Genomic DNA, 27,338 nt, shown 5'->3' with positions numbered 1-27,338 from the left:
TGTTTTTGCTCTCAAATAACTTCGATGACAAACAACATTTTAATCTTTTATAACAAAAAATGTTATGACAAAATGTAATAAATGTTGTTTTAATGAAAAAATCTAAGAAAAACCTTTTCAATTATGCATCTTTTAATCTCCAGTATCCCCGCTGTCCCTCCCTCTGTCAGACTAGTTTAGTTTAGTTAAAGAAGCTGAATGTAAGACATCTATTTCAGTTAATCATAAAATGGCCCTGATGTGTCACTAGACATTAAGAAATCATGTTCATTTCAAATACTTATATCACTGACAACAATAGTCCGGCCAGGATAATGTCATTTAAAAAGTGGACTTGCAGCCCTCAACTGATGTTGATGTTGTCATTTTGTGTTTTGGCCTGACGCGCCTCCCTCCACGTATCTACCAATCACAAAGTCAGTAGTGTTTCGGGAACTGTGTTGCCAGCTTTGCTGTAACCTACCCTAACTCCAGCCGGATAAAAATGTCTAATGTTACTAAATCAAAAAGACCTCGTTATAATTCAGATTTTCGTTGTGACAAAGTCAGAAATAAAACCAGAATTTGTATTGGAGATGTAGTATTGTATTGTATTGTAGTTACATTAATGACAGATAAATAACGTTACAAGTTAGACTAACAGTTACCGTTCTGTCTGTCAGATACGAGCATACAGTATTGTTCAAAATAATAGCAGTACAATGTGACTAACCAGAATAATCAAGGTTTTTAGTATATTTTTTATTGCTACGTGGCAAACAAATTACCAGTAGGTTCAGTAGATTGTCAGAAAACAAACAAGACCCAGCATTCATGATATGCACGCTCTTAAGGCTGTGCAATTGGGCAATTAGTTGAAAGGGGTGTGTTCAAAAAAATAGCAGTGTCTACCTTTGACTGTACAAACTCAAAACTATTTTGTACAAACATTTTTTTTTTCTGGGATTTAGCAATCCTGTGAATCACTAAACTAATATTTAGTTGTTTGACCACAGTTTTTTAAAACTGCTTGACATCTGTGTGGCATGGAGTCAACCAACTTGTGGCACCTCTCAGCTGTTATTCCACTCCATGATTCTTTAACAACATTCCACAATTCATTCACATTTCTTGGTTTTGCTTCAGAAACAGCATTTTTGATATCACCCCACAAGTTCTCAATTGGATTAAGGTCTGGAGATTGGGCTGGCCACTCCATAACATTAATTTTGTTGGTTTGGAACCAAGACTTTGCCCGTTTACTAGTGTGTTTTGGGTCATTGTCTTGTTGAAACAACCATTTCAAGGGCATGTCCTCTTCAGCATAGGGCAACATGACCTCTTCAAGTATTTTAACATATGCAAACTGATCCATGATCCCTGGTATGCGATAAATAGGCCCAACACCATAGTAGGAGAAACATGCCCATATCATGATGCTTGCACCTCCATGCTTCACTGTCTTCACTGTGTACTGTGGCTTGAATTCAGAGTTTGGGGGTCGTCTCACAAACTGCCTGTGGCCCTTGGACCCAAAAAGAACAATTTTACTCTCATCAGTCCACAAAATGTTCCTCCATTTCTCTTTAGGCCAGTTGATGTGTTATTTGGCAAATTGTAACCTCTTCTGCACATGCCTTTTTTTTAACAGAGGGACTTTGCGGGGGATTCTTGAAAATAGATTAGCTTCACACAGACGTCTTCTAACTGTCACAGTACTTACAGGTAACTCCAGACTGTCTTTGATCATCCTGGAGGTGATCATTGGCTGAGCCTTTGCCATTCTGGTTATTCTTCTATCCATTTTGATGGTTGTCTTCCGTTTTCTTCCACGTCTCTCTGGTTTTGCTCTCCATTTTAAGGCATTGGAGATCATTTTAGCTGAACAGCCTATCATTTTTTGCACCTCTTTATAGGTTTTCCCCTCTCTAATCAACTTTTTAATCAAAGTACGCTGTTCTTCTGAACAATGTCTTAAACGACCCATTTTCCTCAGCTTTCAAATGCATGTTCAACAAGTGTTGGCTTCATCCTTAAATAGGGGCCACCTGATTCACACCTGTTTCTTCACAAAATTGATGACCTCAGTGATTGAATGCCACACTGCTATTTTTTTGAACACACCCCTTTCAACTAATTCAACTAATTGCCCAATTGCACAGCCTTAAGAGCGTGCATATCATGAATGCTGGGTCTCATTTGTTTTCTGAGAATCTACTGAACCTACTGGTAACTTGTTTGCCACGTAGCAATAAAAAAATATACGAAAAACCTTGATTATTCTGGTTAGTCACATTGTACTGCTATTATTTTGAACAATACTGTACATCTTTACGATCATATTTAACTAATGACAATTAGTAATTTTTTTAAATACATACCTACTTATCAAAATATCTCTTATGAAGCATTAACATAATTAACAGAAAAAAAAACTTACTGTGTACATCTGTTCGTCACTTGCATTGGAAGCTCAGTGAAGCAGCCTACGTTTCTACTCAATCCATCTGGCAACCTCGAGTCAGGGGGTAGGGGATACACCGCTCTACAGTATTTTTATATTGATTGCAGTACCAGTTTAGGCCACAATCCTACATATGGCTCCTGTAATGTAGGCCTCTTTGTTAATATATCAATCTATCTCTCTCCGGATGCTTTGCTGAGAGATGGAGAGGCAGTGACAGGAACCTCTGAACCATGAGAGAATCTTCTGGGATCACGACAACCATCAGATGGAGCTTTTGCACAAAGTCGGCTGAGACAGGGCAATTTTGGGACTAACGCTTGTCAGTCCTGAACGATGCTATGACATTGAGGTTGAATAGTTTAATCTTTGTCCACCTCCAGCTGGTCATGAAATAAAGACACTGAATATGAACAGAAATATCACTTCCACAGAGAGACGATATAGTAGGCTACCAGTCATTTATCATGAAATACGGAGCGCCTCTTCAATTAAAAACAAGTGCAACGGCTCAAATATCATTGCTGAAAAGATAAAAAGTTTAAAACAGTTTACAAATTTGTAAAATGCTACAAAATCTGGAGTTTACAAGTAAGAGTAAAACGATTTGATTATCATTGAATTCTTAATAATATAATTAATATATATTTTTTCTGTTAGTCCACACGCAAAAGTCTGGGTCTCGCTGTATCGCTGTATCGCTCAGGCTGCACTGCAGTGTCTATTCACAGGCGCGATCCCACTACTGATCGACACGGGGGCTTTGACCTGCTCCGTCTCCAACCTGGGCCGGTTCACCCCTCCTTAGACGACCTGGTGGTCCCGAGCTCCCCCAGGAGCACCATATCGATACCGAACTTAGTGTGGACACCTGATTAACATAGTCCACTGCAGCCCAGAACCCCTGAACTCAAGCGATCCGCCAGCCTCAGTCTCCCAGCAGCTTGGATTACAGGCGCGCGCCACTGCACCCGACGAGAGCTGCAGCATCAGCGCTGATACTCAATCTAGAGATCACTGACACCTCGAGTACAGCACAGCAGAACAATAGACTGACATTAGCCGTGGAGCAGAGAACTAATTACAGTTTAAACATCTCCAAACAAATTAGCAGAAATCGAGTTTTTCACTTTTTAATTTAAAACATTCAATCCTTTACTTCATCACATCTGAATATCATTTAGTCCATCTCACATTAATCATTTGTGATAACTTTGGATTTTTAGCCGGTTTATTACCTGTTTTATTTATCATATGCATGTATATTTATCAAATGTACACACATTAAGCTCATTCATTTTATTTTGGCAAACTTTGCTGTTTTTATTCCTAGAAGAAATAAAAGCTGTGACTGGAGCATGCTCTGGTGATACAACATCAGGAAATTATGAAGCAGCTGTGACACAAAACTCTCTTTCAACTGGAAGCTCCAGGACTGGGCTGTGAAACCCACCGTGGGCCGCAACATACATCCAAGAGGACTGGAGGATGATTTAAAATTATTCAAATGAATATACTATTGTTAACAATGAGCACAATTAGAATAACTTAATTAAAATGCTTAAATATTTTTTGTCTTTATTTACCCACAACAATTATTGTTTCTTTTTGTTTAACAGTTACTTTTTATATATATAAAAAATGTCCTTATTATAGCAGAAATACTGAAGGAAATATATGGGGAAAGCTTTGAAAATTGATCAATCAAGTCAAACCGATTCAGAACAACTGAAGATAGGAAACAGGATGGCCATGATAAGAACCTCTGAGGCAGCCTTAAATGGGAACTTGGAAGAAATATGTTTAGTCAGCATGAAATCAAAACCTATTTATTTTCTTAATGAATGTCGCTGATTTTTATTGGGAATATATATATATTTTTTTTTTTTTTTTTTTTTTTTGTTACATGCTCAATTTTCTCTGCTGTGTGCGGCAGCGCTGCAGTCAAGACCATCACATTCAGATCTGCTTCCATTCACTTTTCACAAGAAAACAACAATTGAATAGAATTAAGCCCTGCCTAGATTTATTCATTTATTTATTTATTTATTTTTTATTTATTTTTTCTTGTTTGATTAGCTGGAAAGCACTCAGAATTTAATATTTACTAAAATGTAATTTATTCCCGTGATGGCAACTCTGAATTTTCATAGATACTCTAGTCTTCAGTGTCACATCGTCCTTCAGAGATCGTTCTAATATGCTGATCTGTTGCTCAAGAAACATTTCTTCTTATTAAACCAAAGTCACTGCACCTGTTTGCTAAGAATTTTTGGAGCACTTCATGCTTCCTTCTGCTGACCAGCTTTTTGAAGATGCTGATTTCATTTTGCAGCAGGATTTGGCACCTGCCCACACTGCCAAAAGCACCAAAAGTTGGTTAAATGACCATGCTGTTGGTGTGCTTGACTGGCCAGCAAACTCACCACACCTGAACCCCAAAGATAATCTATTTGGTATTGTCAAGAGGAAAATGAGAAACAAGAGACCAAAAAAAAAAAAAAAAATGCAGATGAGCTGAAGGCCACTCTCAAAGAAACCTGGGCTTCCATTCCACCCCAGCAGTGCCACAAACTGATCACCTCCATGCCATGCCGAACTGAGGCAACAATTAAAGCAAAAGGAGCCTCTTCCGAGTATTGAGTACATGAACAAAAAATTTACATACTTTCCAGAAAGCCAGCAGTTTAATAAAAATATATATTTTTTAAATTGGTTTTATGAAGTATTATACTCGAGATTGAGGTTGAGATTGTGATTTGGTGGGATTTTGTAAAATGTGAGCCAAAATCATCACAATTAAAAAGAACCAAAGACTTAAACTACTTCAGTCTGTGTGCATCTAATTTACTTAAACCAAGTTTCACAGTTTGAGTTGAATTACTGAAATACAAGGAAACTTTCCCACAACATTCTTATTTATTGAGATGCACCTGTATGTGGACCCTTTTTGGAATATTTTTGTTAGACCAAGTATTCCATTCTCGCTGCTTTTTCGCACATTATACACTCGAGGTGTCAGTGATCTCTAGATTGAGTATCAGCGCTGATGCTGCAGCTCTCGTCGGGTGCAGTGGCGCGCGCCTGTAATCCAAGCTGCTGGGAGACTGAGGCTGGTGGATCGCTTGAGTTCAGGGGTTCTGGGCTGCAGTGGACTATGTTGATCAGGTGTCCACACTAAGTTCGGTATCGATATGGTGCTCCTGGGGGAGCTCGGGACCACCAGGTCGTCTAAGGAGGGGTGAACCGGCCCAGGTCGGAGACGGAGCAGGTCAAAGCCCCCGTGTCGATCAGTAGTGGGATCGTGCCTGTGAATAGACACTGCAGTGCAGCCTGAGCGATACAGTGAGACCCAGACTTTTGCGTGTGGACTAACAGAAAAAATATATATTAATTATATTATTAAGAATTCAATGATAATCAAATCGTTTTACTCTTACTTGTAAACTCCAGATTTTGTAGCATTTTACAAATTTGTAAACTGTTTTAAACTTTTTATCTTTTCAGCAATGATATTTGCCGATATTTGAACTTGTTTTTAATTGAAGATGCGCTATTTCATGACAAATGACTGGTACTATATCTTCTCTCTGTGGAAGTGATATTTCTGTTCATATTCAACCTCTATATTTCATGACCTGCTGGATGTGGACAAAGATCAAACTATTACAATTAGATTTAAAGTTAGTATAAAACTATCCTTCAAAATTACCTGATCTAGATTCTGTATCTTAGCCACATTAAAAAAAAGATTTATAACAGCATAAAACAGAGGCTCATAAAATAATTCCTACACCTCTCAGTAATAGTTCTCTGATTTACTTCAGTTATATCATCCTAAGGAAAACCTAAAAATAATGTATATATAGCATAAAGAAGCACATTTTCTAAAGCCAAATGTAAATTCATTTCAAGATTATTTGTTTAGCGCTTTTTTACGATACAAATCATTGCAAAGCAACTTTACAGAAAATTAAGTTTCTACAATATTTAGGAGAAATATAAATTTTATTTTCACTCCTTACCACAACAGACTAAGTTCGAGACTTCCCTCAATGTCATAGCATCTTTCAGGGCTGACAGGTTGAGTTAGTCCCAGAATTCTTAGTTGATAAGAATTCAAATAATGCCCTGTTAACTACATTTAATTGTGTCATGTCTAATATATCTAACAAAGCCATGTCAACAATATACATTTTTGTCCTGCCTACTAGATAAAATTGCCAACATTATAATGAAAAAGTGAAAGTGAGAAAGCGACATGATATTCAGCCAAGTATGGTGACCCATACTCAGAATTTGTGCTCTGCATTTAATCCATCCGAAGTGTACACACACACACACACACACACACACAAACTTCTATTTTCAATATACATGTTGCCCCTTGGTAAAATTATTAGAAAATACGGGATTAGTTTCCACTGTTATGCTGATGATACTCAACTATATATATATATATATCAACGAGACCAGATTAAACTTCTCAATTATCTAAGCTAACAGAGAGTGTTAAAAATGTAAAAGATTGGATGACCAATAATTTTCTCCTATTAAATTCGGATAAGGCAGAGATATGACTTATTGGACCAAAAAAGAGTACACAGAATCTAGTAGACTACAATTTGCAACTAAACGGATGTACTGTTACTTCCTCTACAGTCAAAAATCTGGGTGTTATAGACAGCAACTTTTGAAAACGATATTTCCCATGTTACAAAAAAAGAGCATTTTTCCATCTCAGAAACGTTGACAAGCTACGAAATATGTTTTTATAAGCTTTTATTTCTTCTAGGAATAAAAACAGCAAAGTTTGCCAAAATAAAATGAATGAGCTTAATGTGTGTACATTTGATAAATATGCATGCATGTGATAAATAAAACAGGTAATAAACCGGCTAAAAATCCAAAGTTATCACAAATGATTAATGTGAGATGGACTAAATGATATTCAGATGTGATGAAGTAAAGGATTGAATGTTTTAAATTAAAAAGTGAAAAACTCGATTTCTGCTAATTTGTTTGGAGATGTTTAAACTGTAATTAGTTCTCTGCTCCACGGCTAATGTCAGTCTATTGTTCTGCTGTGCTGTACTCGAGGTGTCAGTGATCTCTAGATTGAGTATCAGCGCTGATGCTGCAGCTCTCGTCGGGTGCAGTGGCGCGCGCCTGTAATCCAAGCTGCTGGGAGACTGAGGCTGGTGGATCGCTTGAGTTCAGGGGTTCTGGGCTGCAGTGGACTATGCTGATCAGGTGTCCACACTAAGTTCGGTATCGATATGGTGCTCCTGGGGGAGCTCGGGACCACCAGGTCGTCTAAGGAGGGGTGAACCGGCCCAGGTCGGAGACGGAGCAGGTCAAAGCCCCCGTGTCGATCAGTAGTGGGATCGTGCCTGTGAATAGACACTGCAGTGCAGCCTGAGCGATACAGCGAGACCCAGACTTTTGCGTGTGGACTAACAGAAAAAATATATATTAATTATATTATTAAGAATTCAATGATAAATAAACCGTTTCACTCTTCCGTCAACTCCAGATAAAGACATTGTCTCACTTTCAAATTTGTAAACTTTTTAAATTTGATATCTTTTCAGCAATGCCATTTTTTGGCGTTGCACTTGTTACCATAAGAGGCACTCCTATGTCGTGTAAATGACTGGTACTATAGCGCCTCTCTCTGGCAGATATGTGATATTCTGTTCATATTCAGCGTCTGCCAAAATGAACCGGGCTCTAAAGCAGGGGTTTTCAACCCCCTTCAACGCGAGCATCAGTTAATTCACAGACGTTCCCATGAGGACATATGAACATGAGTTAGCAAATCTTAAATCATCCTTATACTTGTACCATTTGAAAAAGTATTTCCGTGTTTTCATTATTACACGGTAGAGGGCGCTAGTACACATCTTCTGCACAGAATTTCCAAGTGAAAAAAATAACAACATACTAACACATGTTATCTAACATGATCATCTGACATGAAACAGCATTAAACTGTATATGTTCATTTATTCATAAAACAAAATATATACAAATTAAAACCTAAATAGGGACATAGTAGTACACTTAAAGTATGATGTAAAGTTCACTTAAAGAAAACTCATAAGTATACTTATAAAAGCAGTATAAAACTACTAAACTAGTAGTTTACTGAGACTATACTTCAAAGTGTACAACGTATTTAATTTTTAAAGTAAACTGTCAGTATACATATAAGCTCACTAAGTATTGCAGTACAAACTACAAACATAGTTGTTTACTCAAAGTTTGCAACTTTTATACTTAAAGTATACTTAAAAGTATACTTTTATATACTAGAAATTGGGCCAATTTAGTCCCAAGGAGTATTGAAACAGTACACTTACAAGTATACTACTAGAACACTGATATTTGTATACTTGCTACATGAAGTATACTTAAAAATATACTAGTAATTTACTTAAGTATAATAAAATAAACTAGAAGTATACTACTTTTTGGTAAAGGTAGTCCCTGGTTGGAGCAGGGTTGGTTCGAGTATCAGTGCTTATTGACAGTGTAAAAGATGGTTTATGGTTGGCTGTGTCGGAAATCCAACCACGGATTGGCATGTTGTTATCTCGGAAACATGCTCAGACATCACACTGAATCAGTTAAACTGGATATTTATTCATGTTTCAGTATAATTACACATGCTATATCATGCCTTTTTAGGTAGGTTTCAGCCCCCCTGTCACCTTAGCCCCCCAAAACTATCAGGCCAGTGCTGCTTCCACAAGAAAGTTTTACATTTATCAATTTGCATTCATTCGTACGATGAGATTGGCAGCATACAAATGTTTCATGAATTACACATGAACTCTGTCGTACGTTGATTTGCACACGGATCTGCACTCGTTTCTATGTTAAATGGATAAATGAGGCCCACTGACATCAAACTTTGTGTGAGCTATTGTCTACTCTGACAGAACACACCACATCGGTTTGACAACAGTGCCACCTATTTATCAAATGTGATAAGCCATTAAATCATATTACTAGTTGTATTAATGATTTCTCAGCCCATTTTGACTAATCATTATAAATTGGCTTCAATTACTAATTTCTTTAGTTGGTCTGATGCTTGCTTCTGTATTGCTTGGCCCCGTAATTGCTGCTTGCAGCTTTATTAATAATTGTTTTTAACATTTTAAATGCCCCTTGACTGGGCAGGCCCAGTATCTGCACAATCATCCCTGATTATTATCTGTTATGTCAGAAAACACAGGTTCACAAAATAAAAAGTAGTTCTCAGATCTGTTTCAGTTATATCATCCTAAAGATAACCTATAGATAGCATACTAGTAAAAAGAGGCATCTTCACATTTATATTAATGCAAATTGTGCATAGTATTTCAGACTAAATGATAGACTACTTTTAGAATTGTGGACATTGAACGACGTGGTCTTTTTGAGCTGATGTAGTATGTTAAAGATGTATCTTTCTCATTTTTTTCATTAAAACTTTCAAAAGCTTGAGTAAATAAAATTCAGTGTAATATTTTATGATATTCTAAAAAAGAAAAAACTTAAAACATTGGCCATGGTGCGCCCTCTTTAGATTGAACATATAGTGCATATGTTAGCTGAAGCTTTTTCTGTTCTGTCGCTGTCTCTCCGAGAGAAGTTTAATTCAGTTCGAAGATTCGATTCCTTTGAACAGTTCGCTTTAGAGAATCCGTTCGAAAGTGGATAAAGCTAAATTTGCGTCATGACGTGGCATATTACATGCTTGTGTCTAAACAATAAAACTAAACAAACAAATAAATGTAATTAATTAATTAATTAAATTAAGAAGTTGTAATAAAATGTTTATTATTTATTAAAACATTGAATAATATATTTTATTAATGTAATATTTGATCTAGCATAATATTTTTATTTCTGCTGTTTTACTATAAAAACAAATCCTGCTTTTTTGCTGCATTAGTCAAAACCTCAATTTCTGAATTTTCACAACTTGGGAATTTCACTGAAGGGCGAAAGATTTCCCCTTTGCAGACTTTGCACTGGGTTAGAAAACTGTTTGGTTTGAAAGTAACTTCTGTGTGAACTGTTAAAACGTTTATGCCATTGAAAATAGACCTTTTCACCTACATTTTAAACATTCATGCATTTACCAGAAGCTTTTATCCAAAGCGACTTCCAGTGCATTTAGGCCATCATTTTTAACCTAAAATGTGTTCCCTGGGAATCTTTTACTGTCTATGAATCAAACCCACAACCTTTTGCGCTGCTAACGATGCTCTACCACTGATCCACAGGAACACTTTTTGTAATTAAAATTACATTTTTTAAATTTACATTTACATTTTAGGTCACTCATCGAAAAATCAGTGAACCGATTCAGTCCGATTCGTGAACGACTCTTTCAATTCACCTCCGTTCAGCCAGTTCAACCGATTCACTGAAAAGCTCCGACTAGAGATTTCGGACACCGCTAACTGAAAAGGGGGCGGGGCTCAACGAGGAACATCTCCAACGGCTTGCATGTTGTTTTTCATGAGTTGTCGTGTGTCTCTGTCAGTCATACGGCTAGCCCTACCCCGCAATCCGACTCTAGTAACGAAGCCCGTGTCTCTTCGAGCAAGCAGAGTCCTAGTCCGTTTTAATTCGCTCTCCAGCGTATCGACATTATTCAGCATGCCCGAGCGGAGGCCCTTCGTGCGGTTGCCCACTGACGTCTACCCCGTCAACTACGGGCTGCGCCTCAAGCCCGACCTCATCGACTTCACCTTCGAGGGCAAACTGGAGGCAGCCGTGGAGGTAATGTGAGCCCCATGCCATTCAGCCCTTCTGTCCCCTCTGCTTAGGGCCCCAGGGTCATGCCACGTTCAGGTTAACCCTGGTTTTTCACTTTGTATTTGTATAACTGCTGATACTGTTGTCGCTGCTAATCTAACAAGCTAAGTTAACAATACCTGCTAGTGAAGCAGACAGAGGTTTTACACACCACGTATTTCACATTTACGCGTTCCAGACTGTTAGAATTTGGTTATTTAAGGTTAAATACTTAAACCTGCTGTCCTCTGAGGTCTGCCTCTCGAAATAAAGAGAAGCAAGCAGTTAGTTGCCCCGCAAGCTAACGCGCTAACTGGCTCCACACCGCTAACCAAGTTAGCCTGCAGGACTGCTGTCATAAAGCACGCAAATACAAACATAATATGTCGTAATTTAACCGCCTCCCAGGTTATAGTTTTCAGGTAACGTTAACGTTCTCGAGTCGGCGAATCAGTCCTGTTACAAGCTCCTGAGTCACTCTGAGCCCATCTGACAGTTTACATGATACTTTATAGCTTACCGTAATCACAGTGCAGCGCCCGAGGTTACAGTAAAATAATGCACTATTATAATATAAAACATATAAAACCTCTAAAGTATGGGGTTAACTATTAGTTTGGTACGTATTTCATGCTGATTAAATGCAACATGTATATATCTGTATCTACCTATCATATATATATATATATATATATATATATATATATATATATATATATAAAATGTATATGTAATATCAGTACAATCGCAGTATTTACTACTGGATAAATTACTGTGGTTGATGCTGTAAACAGAAGACCGTTGAGGTCAGTGCGGGCCAGATGTGACGAAATATGGGTCCGGTCTGCATAAGATTGTTTGTGGAGCCTTTTTATAGACCAACAGCTTTACATGTTAAGTCATGTTGTACCCCAGTCTAATGAAAGTCGCCTTGCTGTTGAAGTTGTCATGATGCCAAGATTTATTAGAGCATGAGATAAACTACATCCCCCACAATGCGCATCATGACCGTCATTGGCTTACATTTATGAACCCCATTAAAATGTACTGCTTAGGGGCGGCCTGTTGTCACAGAGCCAGTGAGTGTACTCACTGCATCCAAGTCACATCCAGCTTCAACAAGCCACATGTGCTCTCTAAAGCTTCATCTTGGCAGAATCACACCTCTAAACACAATCTGCATCATTATTTGGGATCTAATTCACTGAAAACGAAGTGTGTTAATAGTTCAATTGAGGAATAATTAAAACAGGGCTGATTCTGGAATGTATTTGTGAAAACTAGCTTAAGGACATGAGGAGAGGAGAGCCTGAAAGCTATTGATCGTCCCGGGCAAGTTTCACTTCAGCATTATGCAACAAATGCAGTCTTAAACAGCCTATTGCAACATGAGAGGCCATGCAAACTGGTGTTCTTTTTATTCATAATCTGATTAAATATGCACACGTCAGAATTTCATAGCAGCAGCGGCGGCAGCAGCAGGAGATGGCCCTTGAGCCTCAGCAAAGCCGCGAGGATTCAGGCGGTTCTTTTTCCATGTGTGTCGTATCTGCTCGTACTCCTGGAGATCTCCTACAACAAAACAGGAAAAGGGAAATCTTATGTACTGTGATATGAGCGAAGATAAAAAAAAAAAAAGGCTAAATGGTAGTGATCCCAACACACAGGGTTCTTTCACTACCTTTCAAAACTTTGAAGATTTTTGTAGTGTTTTTACAAGAAGTGATCTCACAAAGGCTTACTGAGAGACAAAGTCTGCATTTATATGAGCAAATATACCATAAAATGTTAAATTTGAGAAATATTCACATTTTAAATTAGCTGTTTCTCGTGTTCCAATCCTGTGGCACAGTGGTAGAGCACAGCTTTAGCAGCGCAAAAGGTTGTGGGTTCAATTCCCAGGTAACAAACGTACCGGTAAAATAAATGTATAGCCTGAATGCACTGTTAAGTCGCTTTGGATAAAAGCGCTTACTACATGCGTAAATGTATAGCTGAATTTCCTTCAGTGTGACATGAATCATGATCCTTCAGAAGTCAGTCTGATATGCTGATTTCTTCTGTTATCAGTCAATGTTAAAAACAGGATTCTTTAGTGAATAGAAAGTTCAAATGAATAGCATTTATTTAAATATGACGACATCTGTAACATTGTAAATGCTCCTAAATATCACTTTTCTTCAGTTTAATGCGTCCTTGCTTAATAAAATTTCTCTTTTTGTGTCGGAGAACGAGGCTTTTTCAGTGTTTACTAAACCAGGAAGAATTTCCCTGCATCGATTGGCTCTGCTGTGTGTAGGTGACGTGAGCTTGTTCCACTTTTATTGCTGTTATCTGATACAGTATGAAACAAAGGAAGGTTTCCAATGCTTGCTAAAGGCAATGGAGTGTTGCTAGAAAGGAAACCACACACCGAACACTGAGAGCTGGGGATCATGAAACAACCGGAGCCATTTGAATGTTAAAACTGAAGCCTGTGTCGTTGTTCTCGACAGGTTACACAAGGGACAAACCAGATTGTGATGAACTGTGCTGATATAGACATAATTACTGCTTCTTTTGTGCCTGAAGGGGGGGAAGGTGAGTGCCAAACTCTGAAAACCACCCGTAATCCACATTCAGTCGATGTATTTGCTTGACTTCTGCCTGATTGCTGGTTCGACCTGCATTAAATGCTTTACAGCCTGGTTTATTTCTAGGATTAACTGTGCTCATTTTTCTCCCCGTCCATTTAGAAATTAACGCGACGGGATTTAACTATCAGAATGAGGATGAGAAGGTGACCCTATGTTTCCCCAGCATTCTGCAAAAAGGTAAAGACCTCCTAAAGCTGTCCTAGACGGAGCCTGCTGCGGTCATGTCAACAATCTCTGTGTAATTAGTTGCTATAGAGGGTTTATTGTCTCATTGAGGTGGCTTGAACAGCTTCCTGTTAAAAGATGAATGGGCCTTCCTTTCTCTGTCCTTCTGTTTTATGTTCCTTTTTTTTTTTTTTTTAATCATGGGCGACTTGTTTTTCAGGGTCGGGATCATTGAAAATAGACTTTGTTGGAGAGCTGAACGACAAAATGAAAGGCTTTTACAGGAGTAAATACACGACTCCTTCGGGAGAGAACCGCTACGCTGCCGTCACACAGTTTGAGGTAAACTCATATCAGAGGACGCCGTTCATTCATTTGTTTGCTCGTTGGCTTTCTCTGCCACTGTTTGCTTTAGCCCTGTCATTTGTCATGCCCCCCCTCTCATTCCTTTGAGATCTTGACCGTTTCTCTCGACAAAGACGATTTCACATTCACATAATCATTCAGCGTACGCTTTTATACTTGGAAACGAGGAAAAACAAGCAATTTATTCTACTGGAGCTCATAATGGAGACATGCAGAAGTAAAATTGTAATCAAATTAAACCTGTTACATAATGTGTTGCTTGGCCTTTGATATCACGTGTATTGTGCCGTTTTAATATATTTATGTGTTCCACTATGATGCCTACAATACAAATCCATTAATCCAAGTCATTTAGATACACTCCAGTTTTTTATTTTTGTACTTGATAGATTTTAATTTGGAAGGAGTAATTAACTGAAGGTTTAGCCTCTTAACTTGAGCTGAAAGTTAACTTAAAGATGAAGGTAACTTAATCAGGGCTCAATGATAAGGATGTTCCTGCTGGCTCGGGGCCAGCGTGAGAAGGTTGATGGAAAAGTAATTGGTTCTTTCGGTTTAGTGCTGAGTTACCTCTAAAAAATGTACATGCATTGATCTTGTACGTCCATTTTATGCCTTGTCGAGCCTAAATGTTTGGTTTTCAGTGATGTAACCATACATTTTGCTGATTTATTTGTCTGCAAGGTAATGTTATCTAGCTGACTAACAGAAATGGCAGCTTTTTATAATCAGTCTTGTTATTTGTTTTATTTAATCACCTATTGCAAATTTTCTAAAAAAGGACCAAAAAATTATAACCAAAACATTTATATTATAGCAGTAATATATAATAATAATGATAATAATAATAATAATAACAATGATACATGTGTATATATAATTATTGCAAAAATAAAAATACATTTAAAAAGTAATAAAATAACATGTTTTGTCACTGGGCCAGTAAAAATGTTAGCAGGGCAATCAATAATGTTTTTTCTATTGTTTTCAAGAAAAACCTTACCAAAATGTTTTGTGAAACTTACAAAAATGTAATGAATAAAAACAACAACAACTTTGTTATGAATAAAAATGAACACTGAGCCAAGTGAAAACGTTGGCAGGGCAGTGTTTTGGATTTCGGCCTAATGTTTACTAGCAAAAATGTGTGGTTTTTTTTTAGTGGAGTTATATAACAGCTGTATATTTTCCAGCTTGTTGCATTTTCTTTTCTTTTTTTCTTTAAAAGAACTGCCAACCAAAATGGTTTGTGAATTTAATGAAGAATGAAACAAAAATAAGAAATAAAAACACTGCATAAAAATAGACCAAATTCTTTTGTCACTGAGCCAGTGAAAATGTTGGCAGGGCAGGGGAAAATCCAAACGGCTGACCTGACTGGGCCATAATAAAAAAAGAAAGAAAGAAAGGATCTTTTTTTTGTGCATCTTTGTGTTTTTATGCCATGCAAATATCCCTGCACGTGTTTAAATCACTGCACCCCATGCTTAACCCTGAATCGTCTCTTCCCATCTCACTGTCTCTCACCTCCAGGCCACGGATGCACGTCGAGCTTTCCCTTGCTGGGACGAACCCGCTATCAAAGCCACTTTTGACATCACCCTTATCATCCCAAAGGACAGAATAGCCTTGTCAAATATGGTACGTCTCAATTTTCTTTTTTTTTAAACGCTTGCCTCTGGAAACAAACGTCCTTAAATGAGTTGATTCACATTACTGTCAGACGTGTGCATTATCTAACACGGGCCCAGAGGCATTGTGCCTCCCCAAGCTGATGTATATTCTCTGAGTCATGAAGTTTTGACATGGGATGTTCACCAGTCACATTCCTTCTCTCTTTTGAAAATGAATTGTGTACCATTGTATTGATTTAATAACCTCTACTACTGGTTTTGAGCATTCTTTGGAAGTGATTTGTTTTTGTGGTTTCATCGATTTACATGTAAAGTGTCCAACCACAGTTTATTTACATGTCATTCAACCTGCCCCTTCCACACTGTGGCCAAAAAAAGCTGCGAATTGAACCTGACTTTCCTTTTTCTGTGCAGAATGTCATTGATCGAAAGCCATATCCAGAGGATCAGAGTCTGGTGGAGGTGAAGTTTGCCACTACACCCATCATGTCCACCTACCTGGTGGCGTTTGTCATTGGCGAGTATGACTTTGTGGAGAGTCAGTCATCAGACGGTGTGACGGTCCGAGTGTACACACCTGTCGGAAAGGCAGAGCAAGGGAAATTTGCGCTGGAGGTATGAGAACTGCTCTCTCAGTTTGTGACTGTTTGCATGTTTTGGCATTTCAAATGTCAATTGGTTTAGATCTTTGTAGTCCAAACGCCAAAACCACATCAAAGCTGATTGGTTTAACAAAATTTATATTTGTAAAATGTATTTTTTTTATGTTTTATTTCAAAACATCTGATTTGGAAATATGCTCTATCATTCAAAAGTTTGTGGTCGGTACAATATTTTATTTATTCTTTTTTTGTTGTTGTTGTTGAAAAAATGAACGTAAAAAGTTTAATATTGTTCAAATGATGTTGTTTTATACTTTCTATTCTTCAGAAAATCCTGGAAAAATTTATTGTTTCAAAAAAATATTAACATTGATTATAGAAAACAGTTATTTTAAAATGTAATATTTCCCAGTGTTTTACTGTATTTTTAAATCAACCTTGATGAGTAGAACAGACTTCACTGATCCCAGACTTTTGAACTCTATATATTTAAAAAATTATTTATTATTTTTTGTAATATTATTAACAATATGATGTTTATACCATAAGAAGACTAACTATACATATATATATATATATATATATATATATATATATATATATATATATATATATATATATATATATATATATTAATAATATATATATTTTTTTTTTACTTAATGTTAATAACACTTTTTTTCGGAAAGTATTCACTTGTGAATTTATTTTTATTTCTTTTTTTCAGGTTGCCACAAAGACCCTTCCGTTCTATAAAGATTATTTCAGTGTTCCTTATCCATTGCCTAAAATTGATCTAATTGCTATTGCCGATTTTGCTGCTGGTTAGTATCATTTTCTTGAAATATCAAATGGCTCGTAGACCTGGTTATATTCAGTTTTAACCTTTGGTACTCTTGTGTCCCATAGGTGCCATGGAAAACTGGGGCCTTGTTACTTACAGGTGACTTTTGAATTAAATGATTTAATAGAAACTTGAGGGTTCACAAATCAACATGGAAACGCAGAACCATCTGATTTTTGAAAGCAGCCATTCAGCAGAACCTCACTTAATATTTGATCTGTCTTGGTAGCATGTTAATCCCCAGCCGTATCTGAACAATATGAACCACATTTTGTTCTGCACTCTGTTCTTATGCAGTTTTAATTGGCTTTTTTGAATGTTGTGTTCATCCCCTCACAGGGAGACGGCCCTGCTGATTGACCCAAAGAACTCGTGTGCGTCGTCCCGCCAGTGGGTCGCTCTGGTGGTCGGCCACGAGCTGGCACATCAGTGGTTTGGGAACCTGGTGACCATGGTGAGTGTCCAAATGTTCTGTGTGGAAAGTACGCCACATATAGTTTTTGTAGGTCACAGTGATATTTGAATGTCATTCAGGGTGCTGAGAAAATGTCTGTTGCTGCAGGAATGGTGGACTCATTTGTGGCTTAACGAAGGTTTCGCGTCCTGGATCGAGTATCTTTGTGTGGACCACTGTTTCCCAGAATACGACATCTGGACCCAGTTTGTATCTGCGGACTACACTAGAGCTCTGGACCTGGATGCGTTAGATAACAGCCACCCTATCGAGGTCTGCACCAGATGAGTGCATCTCTCTCATTACCAAGAGAGCAAGAAGTTTTGATGTGCACTTTTTTTGTCAGTCTGTTTGTTTACCCAGCCTCATCACTTACAGCATTTAAATTGCAGACCCAGATTTAGCCTGATGAAATATTGACCGGAGTCATGTTTCAGAGCTCGTGTGTTTTAAATCGCAGGTTGATGTCGGACACCCTTCAGAAGTGGATGAAATATTTGATGCCATATCCTACAGCAAAGGGGCCTCTGTCATCCGCATGCTGCATAACTACATCGGCGATGAGGTGAGGGGTCGCGTTCAGCCGGCTGCTGAGAGACATTCACAGTGTAAATCTGTCAGACAGGAGCTTGCACATCTGTCTGTTCAGCAAGAGTCTGTGAGGAATCTGATAAGACGACCAGCCCTTCTTAATACTGACTTATAGATTCATTTACAGTTCTGGTTTTGAATCATTTCTGATTAAAATTATCTTTCTTTTAGGATTTTAGAAAGGGAATGAATGCTTACCTTTTGAAATTTCAGCACAAAAATGCATCTACAGGTAAGTCAACATGACAGTCTTTGTGTAGATTAAGCTTTGACCCTCTAATAATTTTCATCTTGGTGATTAAACAGCCTAATGTCCTTGTAAACCCAATATTTTTATATTAGTGTTTAGGCTTATTATGATTATACACATCACTGCCTCTTCACAATTATTTGTTTACAGTTTTTACATATCTTATAGTTTCTATTTTAAATTAAATAACAAACAAGTCTGAGTTGTTTGATGTAATACATATACCCAAGTCACCATCCTACATTTTTTTCCAACGATCTGTTACACTCAGATGTGCATTAGAAAACATAGGTCACCACTTTCATTTCATCGCAACATTAGATCTGAATAAAATAGATTTTGAAGTCTGTAAGTTATAGGCTTAGACTTTATTTGACATGAAGAAAACTCTATTAAGTTGCTCAGATCAGTTTAAACATCTTCATCTGCATTTCATATTAGTTTGTTTTTTGCAACCTAAATCATTTTAATACATTGTTAGAAATTATACTTGTAAACTTTATAATTGAGAACACATCCTGGAACTCAGCACAATTGTAAGAAAAAAAAAAACTATATATATATATATATATATATATATATATACATACATACATACATACATACATACATACATACATACATACATACATAAAACCATACATTTTCACTTGTGCTTAGTGTATGTAGGAAAATGTCTCTGTGAGGAAATGATTCCACATACAGCGACAGTCTGATCCAAACAACAAGGATTACAGCTGTAGTAATCACATAGTGTGTTACATTGTAATTCTGACACAAAATAGTGTGTGGCTGGAGTGTTGTGGGTGTGTGTGTGATCATGCATCAGTGTTATTGTGCTTTGTTAATTGTTGTGTAGTCAGAAATAACAGGTGTCGTCTCTCTTTCTCTATCCCAGAGGACCTTTGGGAGTGTTTGGAGCAAGCAAGTGGGAAGCCTATTGCTGCAGTGATGAGTTCCTGGACCAAACAAATGGGCTTCCCGATTATAGTAGTGGATCAAGAGCAGGTAACATTTACAAACCCATTCTCATAAACATCATGGTTTGATTTTGTGTTTTGTTTTGATCCGACCCGGCACTGTGGGATTGTGTGTGTGTGTGTGTTTTTTCTGGATGTTTTTTTCCCCTAAAGTTTCAAATATAATTGAAAAACCCATCGGGGTATTGAGAAGTCTAACTGAGATAGACTCTGAGCTTCTCAGGGATCGTCTGGTAGTAACAACTGTTGTCTTGGCAGTGCCAGATTTAATCAGAGCTGAATTATGTATATATTTATTTTTTCTCCTCCAGCATGGCAGTGACCGCGTGCTGAAAATCTCTCAGAAGAAGTTCTGTGCCAGTGGACCACGTAATGGTACGTGCAAATAAGGAGCAGTTAAACTACTGGATCTGCTGACTTTAACCATTTATTTATTAGTCTTTTTCTGACTCCGTTATACCCTAATATCTGTTTTTATGTGCTAGATGAGAACTGCCCTAATTGGATGGTTCCCATCAGCATCTGCACCAGTGAGGACCCGAGCTGCACCAAGATGAAGGTTCTGCTGGACCAGCCCGAAACCACAGTTAACATCACCAACATCGCACCTGACCAATGGATCAAGGTCAGATTGCTGTGTTTTATGCATTTCACGTAAAAGGCGATTTATAATGTAAATAACAATGAAGCTTGAAATGACATGCAGAGATTGATGATCGGTCTTCTGTGCACGTATAAAAATGTGCATCTTCTTCCATGTTGCAGATTAATCCCGGTACCGTGGGATTCTACAGGATCCAGTACAGCTCAGCCATGCTGGAAAGTTTGCTGCCTGGTATCAGAGACCTCACTCTGCTGCCTGTGGACCGCCTGGGTCTGCAAAATGACCTCTTCTCTCTGGTGAGACGCTACACATGCGTCTGAATCATTGATTTGCCAGTCAGAGTAGAGGCTCAGATCTCCACCTGGAGTCAAGTCTCAAGGATTGATGGTTAAGACTTGAGTGAAGTGACTTGTGGAAGTCATGTTCAGTGTTGCTGAAATGTTTCTTGAGAAAAGCAATTTCAACAGTATCAGTATTGGTTTCTGTTTGTCCTCCCATCCGTCCGGTTTTGACAGTGTTGTGCTGTGTCTCTGTCTGTAATGCCCTCAGGCTCGAGCAGGTATGATCAGTACTGTGGAGGTGTTGAAGGTGATGGAAGCCTTTGTGAATGAGCCGAACTACACGGTGTGGAGTGACCTGAGCTGTAATCTGGGTGTTCTGTCCTCTCTGCTCTCACACACCGACTTCCACGAGGACATCCAGGAGTTCATCCGAGATCTCTTCACCCCTATCGGCATGAAGCTGGGCTGGGACAGCAAAAGCGGAGAGGGTGAGAGCCAGAACTCACAGTTCATGAAGGCATATGAACATTCTGCCGTAAAGAGTCACGCTCATGTCATTCCAAACCTCTTTGACTTTCTTTTAATGTGTGGAACATATGTTATTTTAAAGAGGCTATTGACTTCCACTGTATTGACTTTTTGAGTGAACTATTCCTTTAAAGGTTTCATACTCTGCACTTTTGTGGCATGTTTTCCACTTATACTAAAACAGATTTGACCAGTTTCTTGCCCTTTTCTATTTAAACAGGCTGTTTTTATATGTTCCCTATGTAAATGAGCTCGGTTATGAGTGCAATGAGTGACAGAGCTCCTGTCAAGTTATTAAAAATTGAAAGGTGTTGGTTATGTAAATGTGATGTCATAACCATGGCGATTTCACAAGCCAAATATTAATATATTTTAATAATCTGCTTTTAATATATGGTTGGGATTACCAAAATACAAGTTTTTTTTTTTTTTTTACTAGAAAACAGGAACAGTGATATTGCACTGTGCATTTTTTTTTAAACCAATTTTGATACTAACTTCAAAATAAATATGATTCGTATAAATATTAATATAAATATTAATAAATAAATGTAAATAATAACCATGAATAAATCTATTTTACATTTAAAAATGACATGTAGCATTCAAGCATTTCTTATTTAAATATATAAATATAACTATTTGAAATAGGCATCAAAATTGCATGTATTAAAAGATGTGAGGATGTAATGTTAAAGATAAGCGCTACAGATCATGAGAGGCATTGACACATATCTTATATTGTATAATATCATTGTAATCCGTGGTTGCTCTTCTCCCCATGTCTCTCGTTCAGGACATTTGGACGCCCTGCTGCGGGGTCTGGTGCTGGGGAAGCTGGGTAAAGCGGGGCACAAGGCCACTCTGGAAGAGGCCCGGCGGAGATTCAAAGAACATGTGGAGGGTAAACAGATCCTGCCCGCAGACCTCAGGAGTCCAGTGAGTCGTCTCGCATTTCTGTTTATAATACGGACACTTTTGCATCAGTGTGCCAGTGATGCACCAACATTTGGACAACTGACGTTTTGGTGATTAAAAAATACCAAGCGTTTTTCAGAGGGTGCGTGTTGGCCGTCTTATTGTTTATTTTGCGCTACACATGGATAAACTACAACAGGTGTACATGTCAGCTGTGAGGACGCTAGTGCTGGAATAACAGTATCTAGTTCCTATCAAACCGTCCTAAATGTTTGGTGGTTTGCTTTCAGCTGACAATGTTTGATTTGGTGCATCGCCAGGACATGTGGTTATACTTATTTTAAGGTGTGCTTATTACAGTGTAATTATGCATTGAAGTACTGAATACTATTACTTAACTACATGTACTTACTATATGGTTAGGGTTAGAATAAGGGTTACTAGCATGTAATTATGCATAGATAATTGTTATTATATCAGTAAGTGCATATAACATTAAATAAAGTGTAACTGGACATGTTTTTCAGCTGATTTTGTAAATGTTGTTCCTGGAGTTTTTATTAGTATTGGCTCGACATGTTCCTGTTAAACATAGGTGTTTCTGCATTTCCTCTAGGTGTACCTAACAGTTCTGAAGCACGGAGACAGCACAACGCTCGACACCATGCTCAAGGTGATAGTTAGCACGTGTCTGAACATCACACAGCGACAGCCTTGAAGGTGCGGATGAATAAACTGCATCTCTCGTGTTCTGTGTTCAGCTTCATAAGCAGGCAGACATGCAGGAGGAGAAGAACCGCATCGAGAGAGTGCTGGGAGCCATTCCCGCCCCTGACCTCATCCAGAGAGTGCTTAACTTTGCCCTGTCGGTACGAAAGCACACCCACACACTTACTGTAGAAAAGAGGACAGACTGTGGGAACTTTTAAAGCACCAGAAACACACTTGTTTAAAGCTGCAAAGCATCAGTTTGCCTCGGGAGATCGATAAAGCACCATTTTCATCTCTCTCAGCATTCTCACTAGAAACCTTATCTGACACTCATTCTCTGAGCTCTAATCTGAGTCTGTGGGAATTAAAAGTCTCCAGAAGTGTGAACAGTGACGCTGAGTGTGGTTGTGGTATTTTTAGGAGGAGGTTCGTCCCCAGGATACGGTGTCTGTAATCGGGGGCGTAGCTGGAAGCAGCAAACAGGGGCGCAAAGCTGCATGGAAATTTGTTAAGGACAACTGGGAAGAACTTCATAACCGTTACCAGGGCGGCTTCCTCATATCAAGACTCATCAAGGTGAAAGAAGTACAGTACACAATTAAGATGGGAAATACAGTAGCAGACCGAGTTTATTGATTGTGAATCATGAATATATGTATACAGTTTTGATGTGTGTTCATTTTGTTTCTTCACTGCAGCTGACAGCAGATGGGTTTGCAATAGATAAAATGGCTGCTGAAGTTAAGGTGAGCATTGCCACTTACAAAATCATTTTAGACAGACAAGTGAATGTAATGTACATTTTCTAGTTATTTTTTGCTCTAAAATATAATGTAGACTGGATAGCGCACTTGGGGAGAATAGAACTTGCTTGCAAAACCATAAGGTTATAAGCAAATTGTTTATTTGTATTGGATTTGTGTGTGTGTGTGTGTGAATAAGTGGAACCAGTTAACAAATAAATAGTCATTAAAATTCATTAGGAAATGATTCTAAATTATTTTATTTTTGGGAGGCTAATTAATATACATTTCCATTCAAAAGTTGGGGTTTTAAAATAAATTACTGAGCAAAGATACATTAAATTGATCAAAGTGAACATAAATACATTTCTAATGTTAAAGACATGGTTCACCTTTAGTTGCTGGTCCCCATTGATTTTCATAGTATGGAAAACTATGGAAGTCAATGGGGACCAGTTTATGGAAGAGGATTAGGACCAAGCAATAATAAAAAAATAAAACCATCTCGAAAGTCATTAAATTTTGAGAAAAAGTCGTTCAGTTTGAGAAAAAAGTCGAGAAAAATGTTGAGATTAAACTCATTAAATTTCGAGAATAAAGTTATGTTTATGTTATGCAAGACGCAAGTGTTTATTCTCAACTTTTTTTCTCCCAATTCAATAACTTTTCTCGTAATTTATTCTGAGGCCAGGGGAGTTAATTAATCTCGTTGGATGCGTTGGATTAATTAACGTCTTCGGTGGGGTGGGTTGGAGTGTAATGCGTTGGGGAGTAGCGACTGATGCGATCGACTGGGTTCATCTTTTTCCAAACTCGCTTTTCTTCATCAAATATTACATCGGAAAATTTTTAATCAATTGCTTATCTTGTTTTTGAATAATAATGTATTATTTAGGTAGGTTTAGTGTTAATACAGTAAATCCATTGTAAATATAAATTTGTGGATTGAGAAGTATTCTAACTGCATCTGACGCGTCAATGTTGTTGAGAATGGCACAGAGGTTTCATCTGGTTGTCACTCATGTTTTACTGATACATCTGGGCTAAAATTTAGTGGTATCACCTTGTGTTAACTTTGTGAAACATGTGGTGGGCCAAATATAATAGCCTACAATTCAATAGACAAGCTGCGGGCCATATTTTGCCTGCGGCTAGACTTAGGACACCCGTCAGTTGCTATTTACAGTGGAAAAAGTTATATGTACTATTTACACTAAGTGACAACGGCAGCATTTTAGATGTGTGGTATTTACACTAAGTGTAAATAGCCATTGTATTTGTGTTATGTTAAAGTAGCAGATCTTTGCAATAGGCTAAGTGTAAATAAATAGTAGCTAATTAGATGCTTTTTATACTTCTAGTGGCAGATACAATTTGCACCTCAGTATTGTTGTAAATTAACAGGATGCAATAATAACATTGATTTATAATAATTTTATTGAAATTATTAAATAGATGCTGCTATATTAGGACAACAAAGCCCTCCCTATAGCCTACCCCTTATTAATACATTACTATTAAACACTTGTTAAGCAACGGATTTCCACTTTTCTTATGTGATATTTGATGAAAAAAGGACGAAGAGTGAGTTTTGCAAAAGTAAAATACACTACTCCCCAGTAAATTACTGTCTAACCTCCGACGCTGAATAACACTGTCCAACGAGATGAAATTAACATGAAATCAGTGTTTATTCTCAGATTATTTTTGTTCTATTTCAAATCATTGCTGTTCTTTTGAACTTCCTATCCATCAAAGTATCTCTCAAATTTTTTCTTGAAATTCAGTGAGTTTATTCTCAACATTTTATTTATAAATTTTTTGTCGAAATTTAATGATTTTTTTTTCTCAATGTAATAACATTTTTCATGTCATTTAACGTGTTTATTCTCAATATTTTATATCGACTTTTTTCTTGAAATTTAACAAGTTTTTCTCTTATTTAACGAGTTTAATCGCAACATTTTATTTTGACTTTTTTTCTCGAAATTTTTTCTTGTAATTTAATGAGTTTAACCCTAACATTTTACTTAGACTTTTTTTTTTTCTCAACTATAAATAGTTTTTCTCAAAATTTAAAGACTTTAATTTTGAGATGGTTTGGTTTTTTTTATTATTGCGTGGCCCTAATCATCTTCCGTACCAGCTACTCAAGGTGAACTATCAGATTAAAAAACTTTGGTTCTATTTCAAATAATTGCTGTTCTTTTGAACATTCTATTCATCAAATAAACTGCAGAATCATGAAAATAAATTGCTATATTTACATTTTTTATTATATTCAAGTAAAAATTTTAATTTCAAGTATGTCATTTTGAATGATATTAATATTTCACAATATCACAGTTTTCACAGGATTTTTTGAAAATATAATGCAAGCAAACATTTCAAACAAAACCTGAAATAGGTTTGTTTGGTTTTAAATGATAAAAACAATATATATCATGATCAATGTACAGTGATCCAGATGATCTGAGTTTGAAGAGAGACTGATAACCAGCACATGTTGCAGTTCTTAACGAGAATGTCGGTGGTTTTTCTGTTTTCAGAGTTTCTTTGAAAGTCATCACGCTCCAGCGGCCGAGCGCACGGTACAGCAGTGCTGCGAGAACATTCTCCTGAACGCTGCCTGGCTCAAGAGAGACGAAGAAAACATCCACCAGTACCTGCTGCAGCGGAAAGCACCCCCCGTCTGACCTCTGAACTCTGACCCCTCCCTGACCTGCTCCCTCACTCCAAAATGAGCATCATCTTCAGCGAAAACCGAAACGATTACAAAACTGCAACTCCATCTTAAAAATTACCCAAGAGTCAGTACAGAGAAGTGAGACTAGGAAACTGTGAGACTGTGATTCCCCTAGTACCCCATTCTGCAAGTGCACTCGAGCAGAGCTGTGACTGAAACACATGTTATTTTATGAGCTGGTAATGCATGTACACACATGGTTTCTCCTCTCTTACAGTCTCCTACAGTGGAATTATTACACAATCATCTCACTTTCCTTACATTCACAGATAGAAAAAAAAACAAGCATGATGTTGAATATCCTTCCGTTTTAAATTTAAGTTTTCTTTTGTTCTGTACAAATGACGATCTCCACCTCTTTTATTAGTATTTGGCTGTATATGCATTTTACCCATAATCCTCTGTGGCGTGACTGGGCAGAATGGGGTTTAAAGGTTGGGATGCACTACTGACTGAACAGACTCTGAATCCCATCGTTAGTGACGGTTAGGACTGAAGACGCATAAGCATGGTACTGTGTGTATATTGTAAACTGCGAGCATTAGTTCCGAGACCTTCAGTTAATCTGAAATGTGATTATATATACACAAGCGTATTATCTCTGATCTTTGCCCTTGTCTCCTGTACGTCACTGTCACCTTTTCTGCGGCACTTCCAGTGGTTTATACCTCCAGAACCTGCAAAAGAAATGAACCCGATGGCTGTTCAAGAAACATTTCATAAGATGTATTAAATGATTAACTAATGTTGTTAAAATCAAAAATAGCAATCTAGACTAGTTTGCCCCCCCCCAAAAAAAAATCATGATTCAACCTGGTTTCAAACTCAGAGGCCTTAAATTGGGGAATGATTATTCGCTGACAAGCCGAGACGCAATGGGCTCATATAATCATTGTTGAACATCAAACCAGGAGAATTGAATATCAGATATGCGCCCAACGCAGGGTTCGTGATCATCAAATTCTGTCTAAATCTGTCCCTGAAATGTGCTTTTGTTTTAAAATACGATTGATGTTCATTAAAGAAGATGAGAAAAAGAGAAA

General features: G+C 37.5%; 1 protein-coding gene across 1 annotated transcript; it reads left to right on the top strand.

Moving 5' to 3' along the window:
* The first annotated feature begins 10,913 nt into the window (after positions 1 to 10,913).
* LOC128022467 (puromycin-sensitive aminopeptidase) lies at positions 10,914 to 27,338 on the top strand. Its single transcript, XM_052610086.1, has 23 exons — positions 10,914 to 11,227; positions 13,738 to 13,822; positions 13,978 to 14,055; positions 14,264 to 14,385; positions 15,943 to 16,050; positions 16,458 to 16,658; positions 17,373 to 17,469; positions 17,555 to 17,588; positions 17,829 to 17,943; positions 18,052 to 18,216; positions 18,404 to 18,508; positions 18,706 to 18,766; positions 19,683 to 19,792; positions 20,076 to 20,139; positions 20,250 to 20,389; positions 20,530 to 20,664; positions 20,918 to 21,137; positions 21,974 to 22,116; positions 22,712 to 22,768; positions 22,857 to 22,964; positions 23,227 to 23,382; positions 23,505 to 23,552; positions 26,099 to 27,338. The coding sequence occupies exons 1-23, from the start codon at positions 10,952 to 10,954 to the stop codon at positions 26,243 to 26,245; spliced, it is 2,775 nt and encodes a 924-aa protein (XP_052466046.1). The 5' UTR covers positions 10,914 to 10,951; the 3' UTR covers positions 26,246 to 27,338.

This window comes from Carassius gibelio, chromosome A11 (assembly GCF_023724105.1).
Source record: "Carassius gibelio isolate Cgi1373 ecotype wild population from Czech Republic chromosome A11, carGib1.2-hapl.c, whole genome shotgun sequence".
Lineage (NCBI taxonomy): Eukaryota > Metazoa > Chordata > Actinopteri > Cypriniformes > Cyprinidae > Carassius > Carassius gibelio.
The sequence above is the reverse complement of the archived record's forward strand: the minus strand, read 5'-3'. Positions and strand labels throughout refer to the sequence as shown.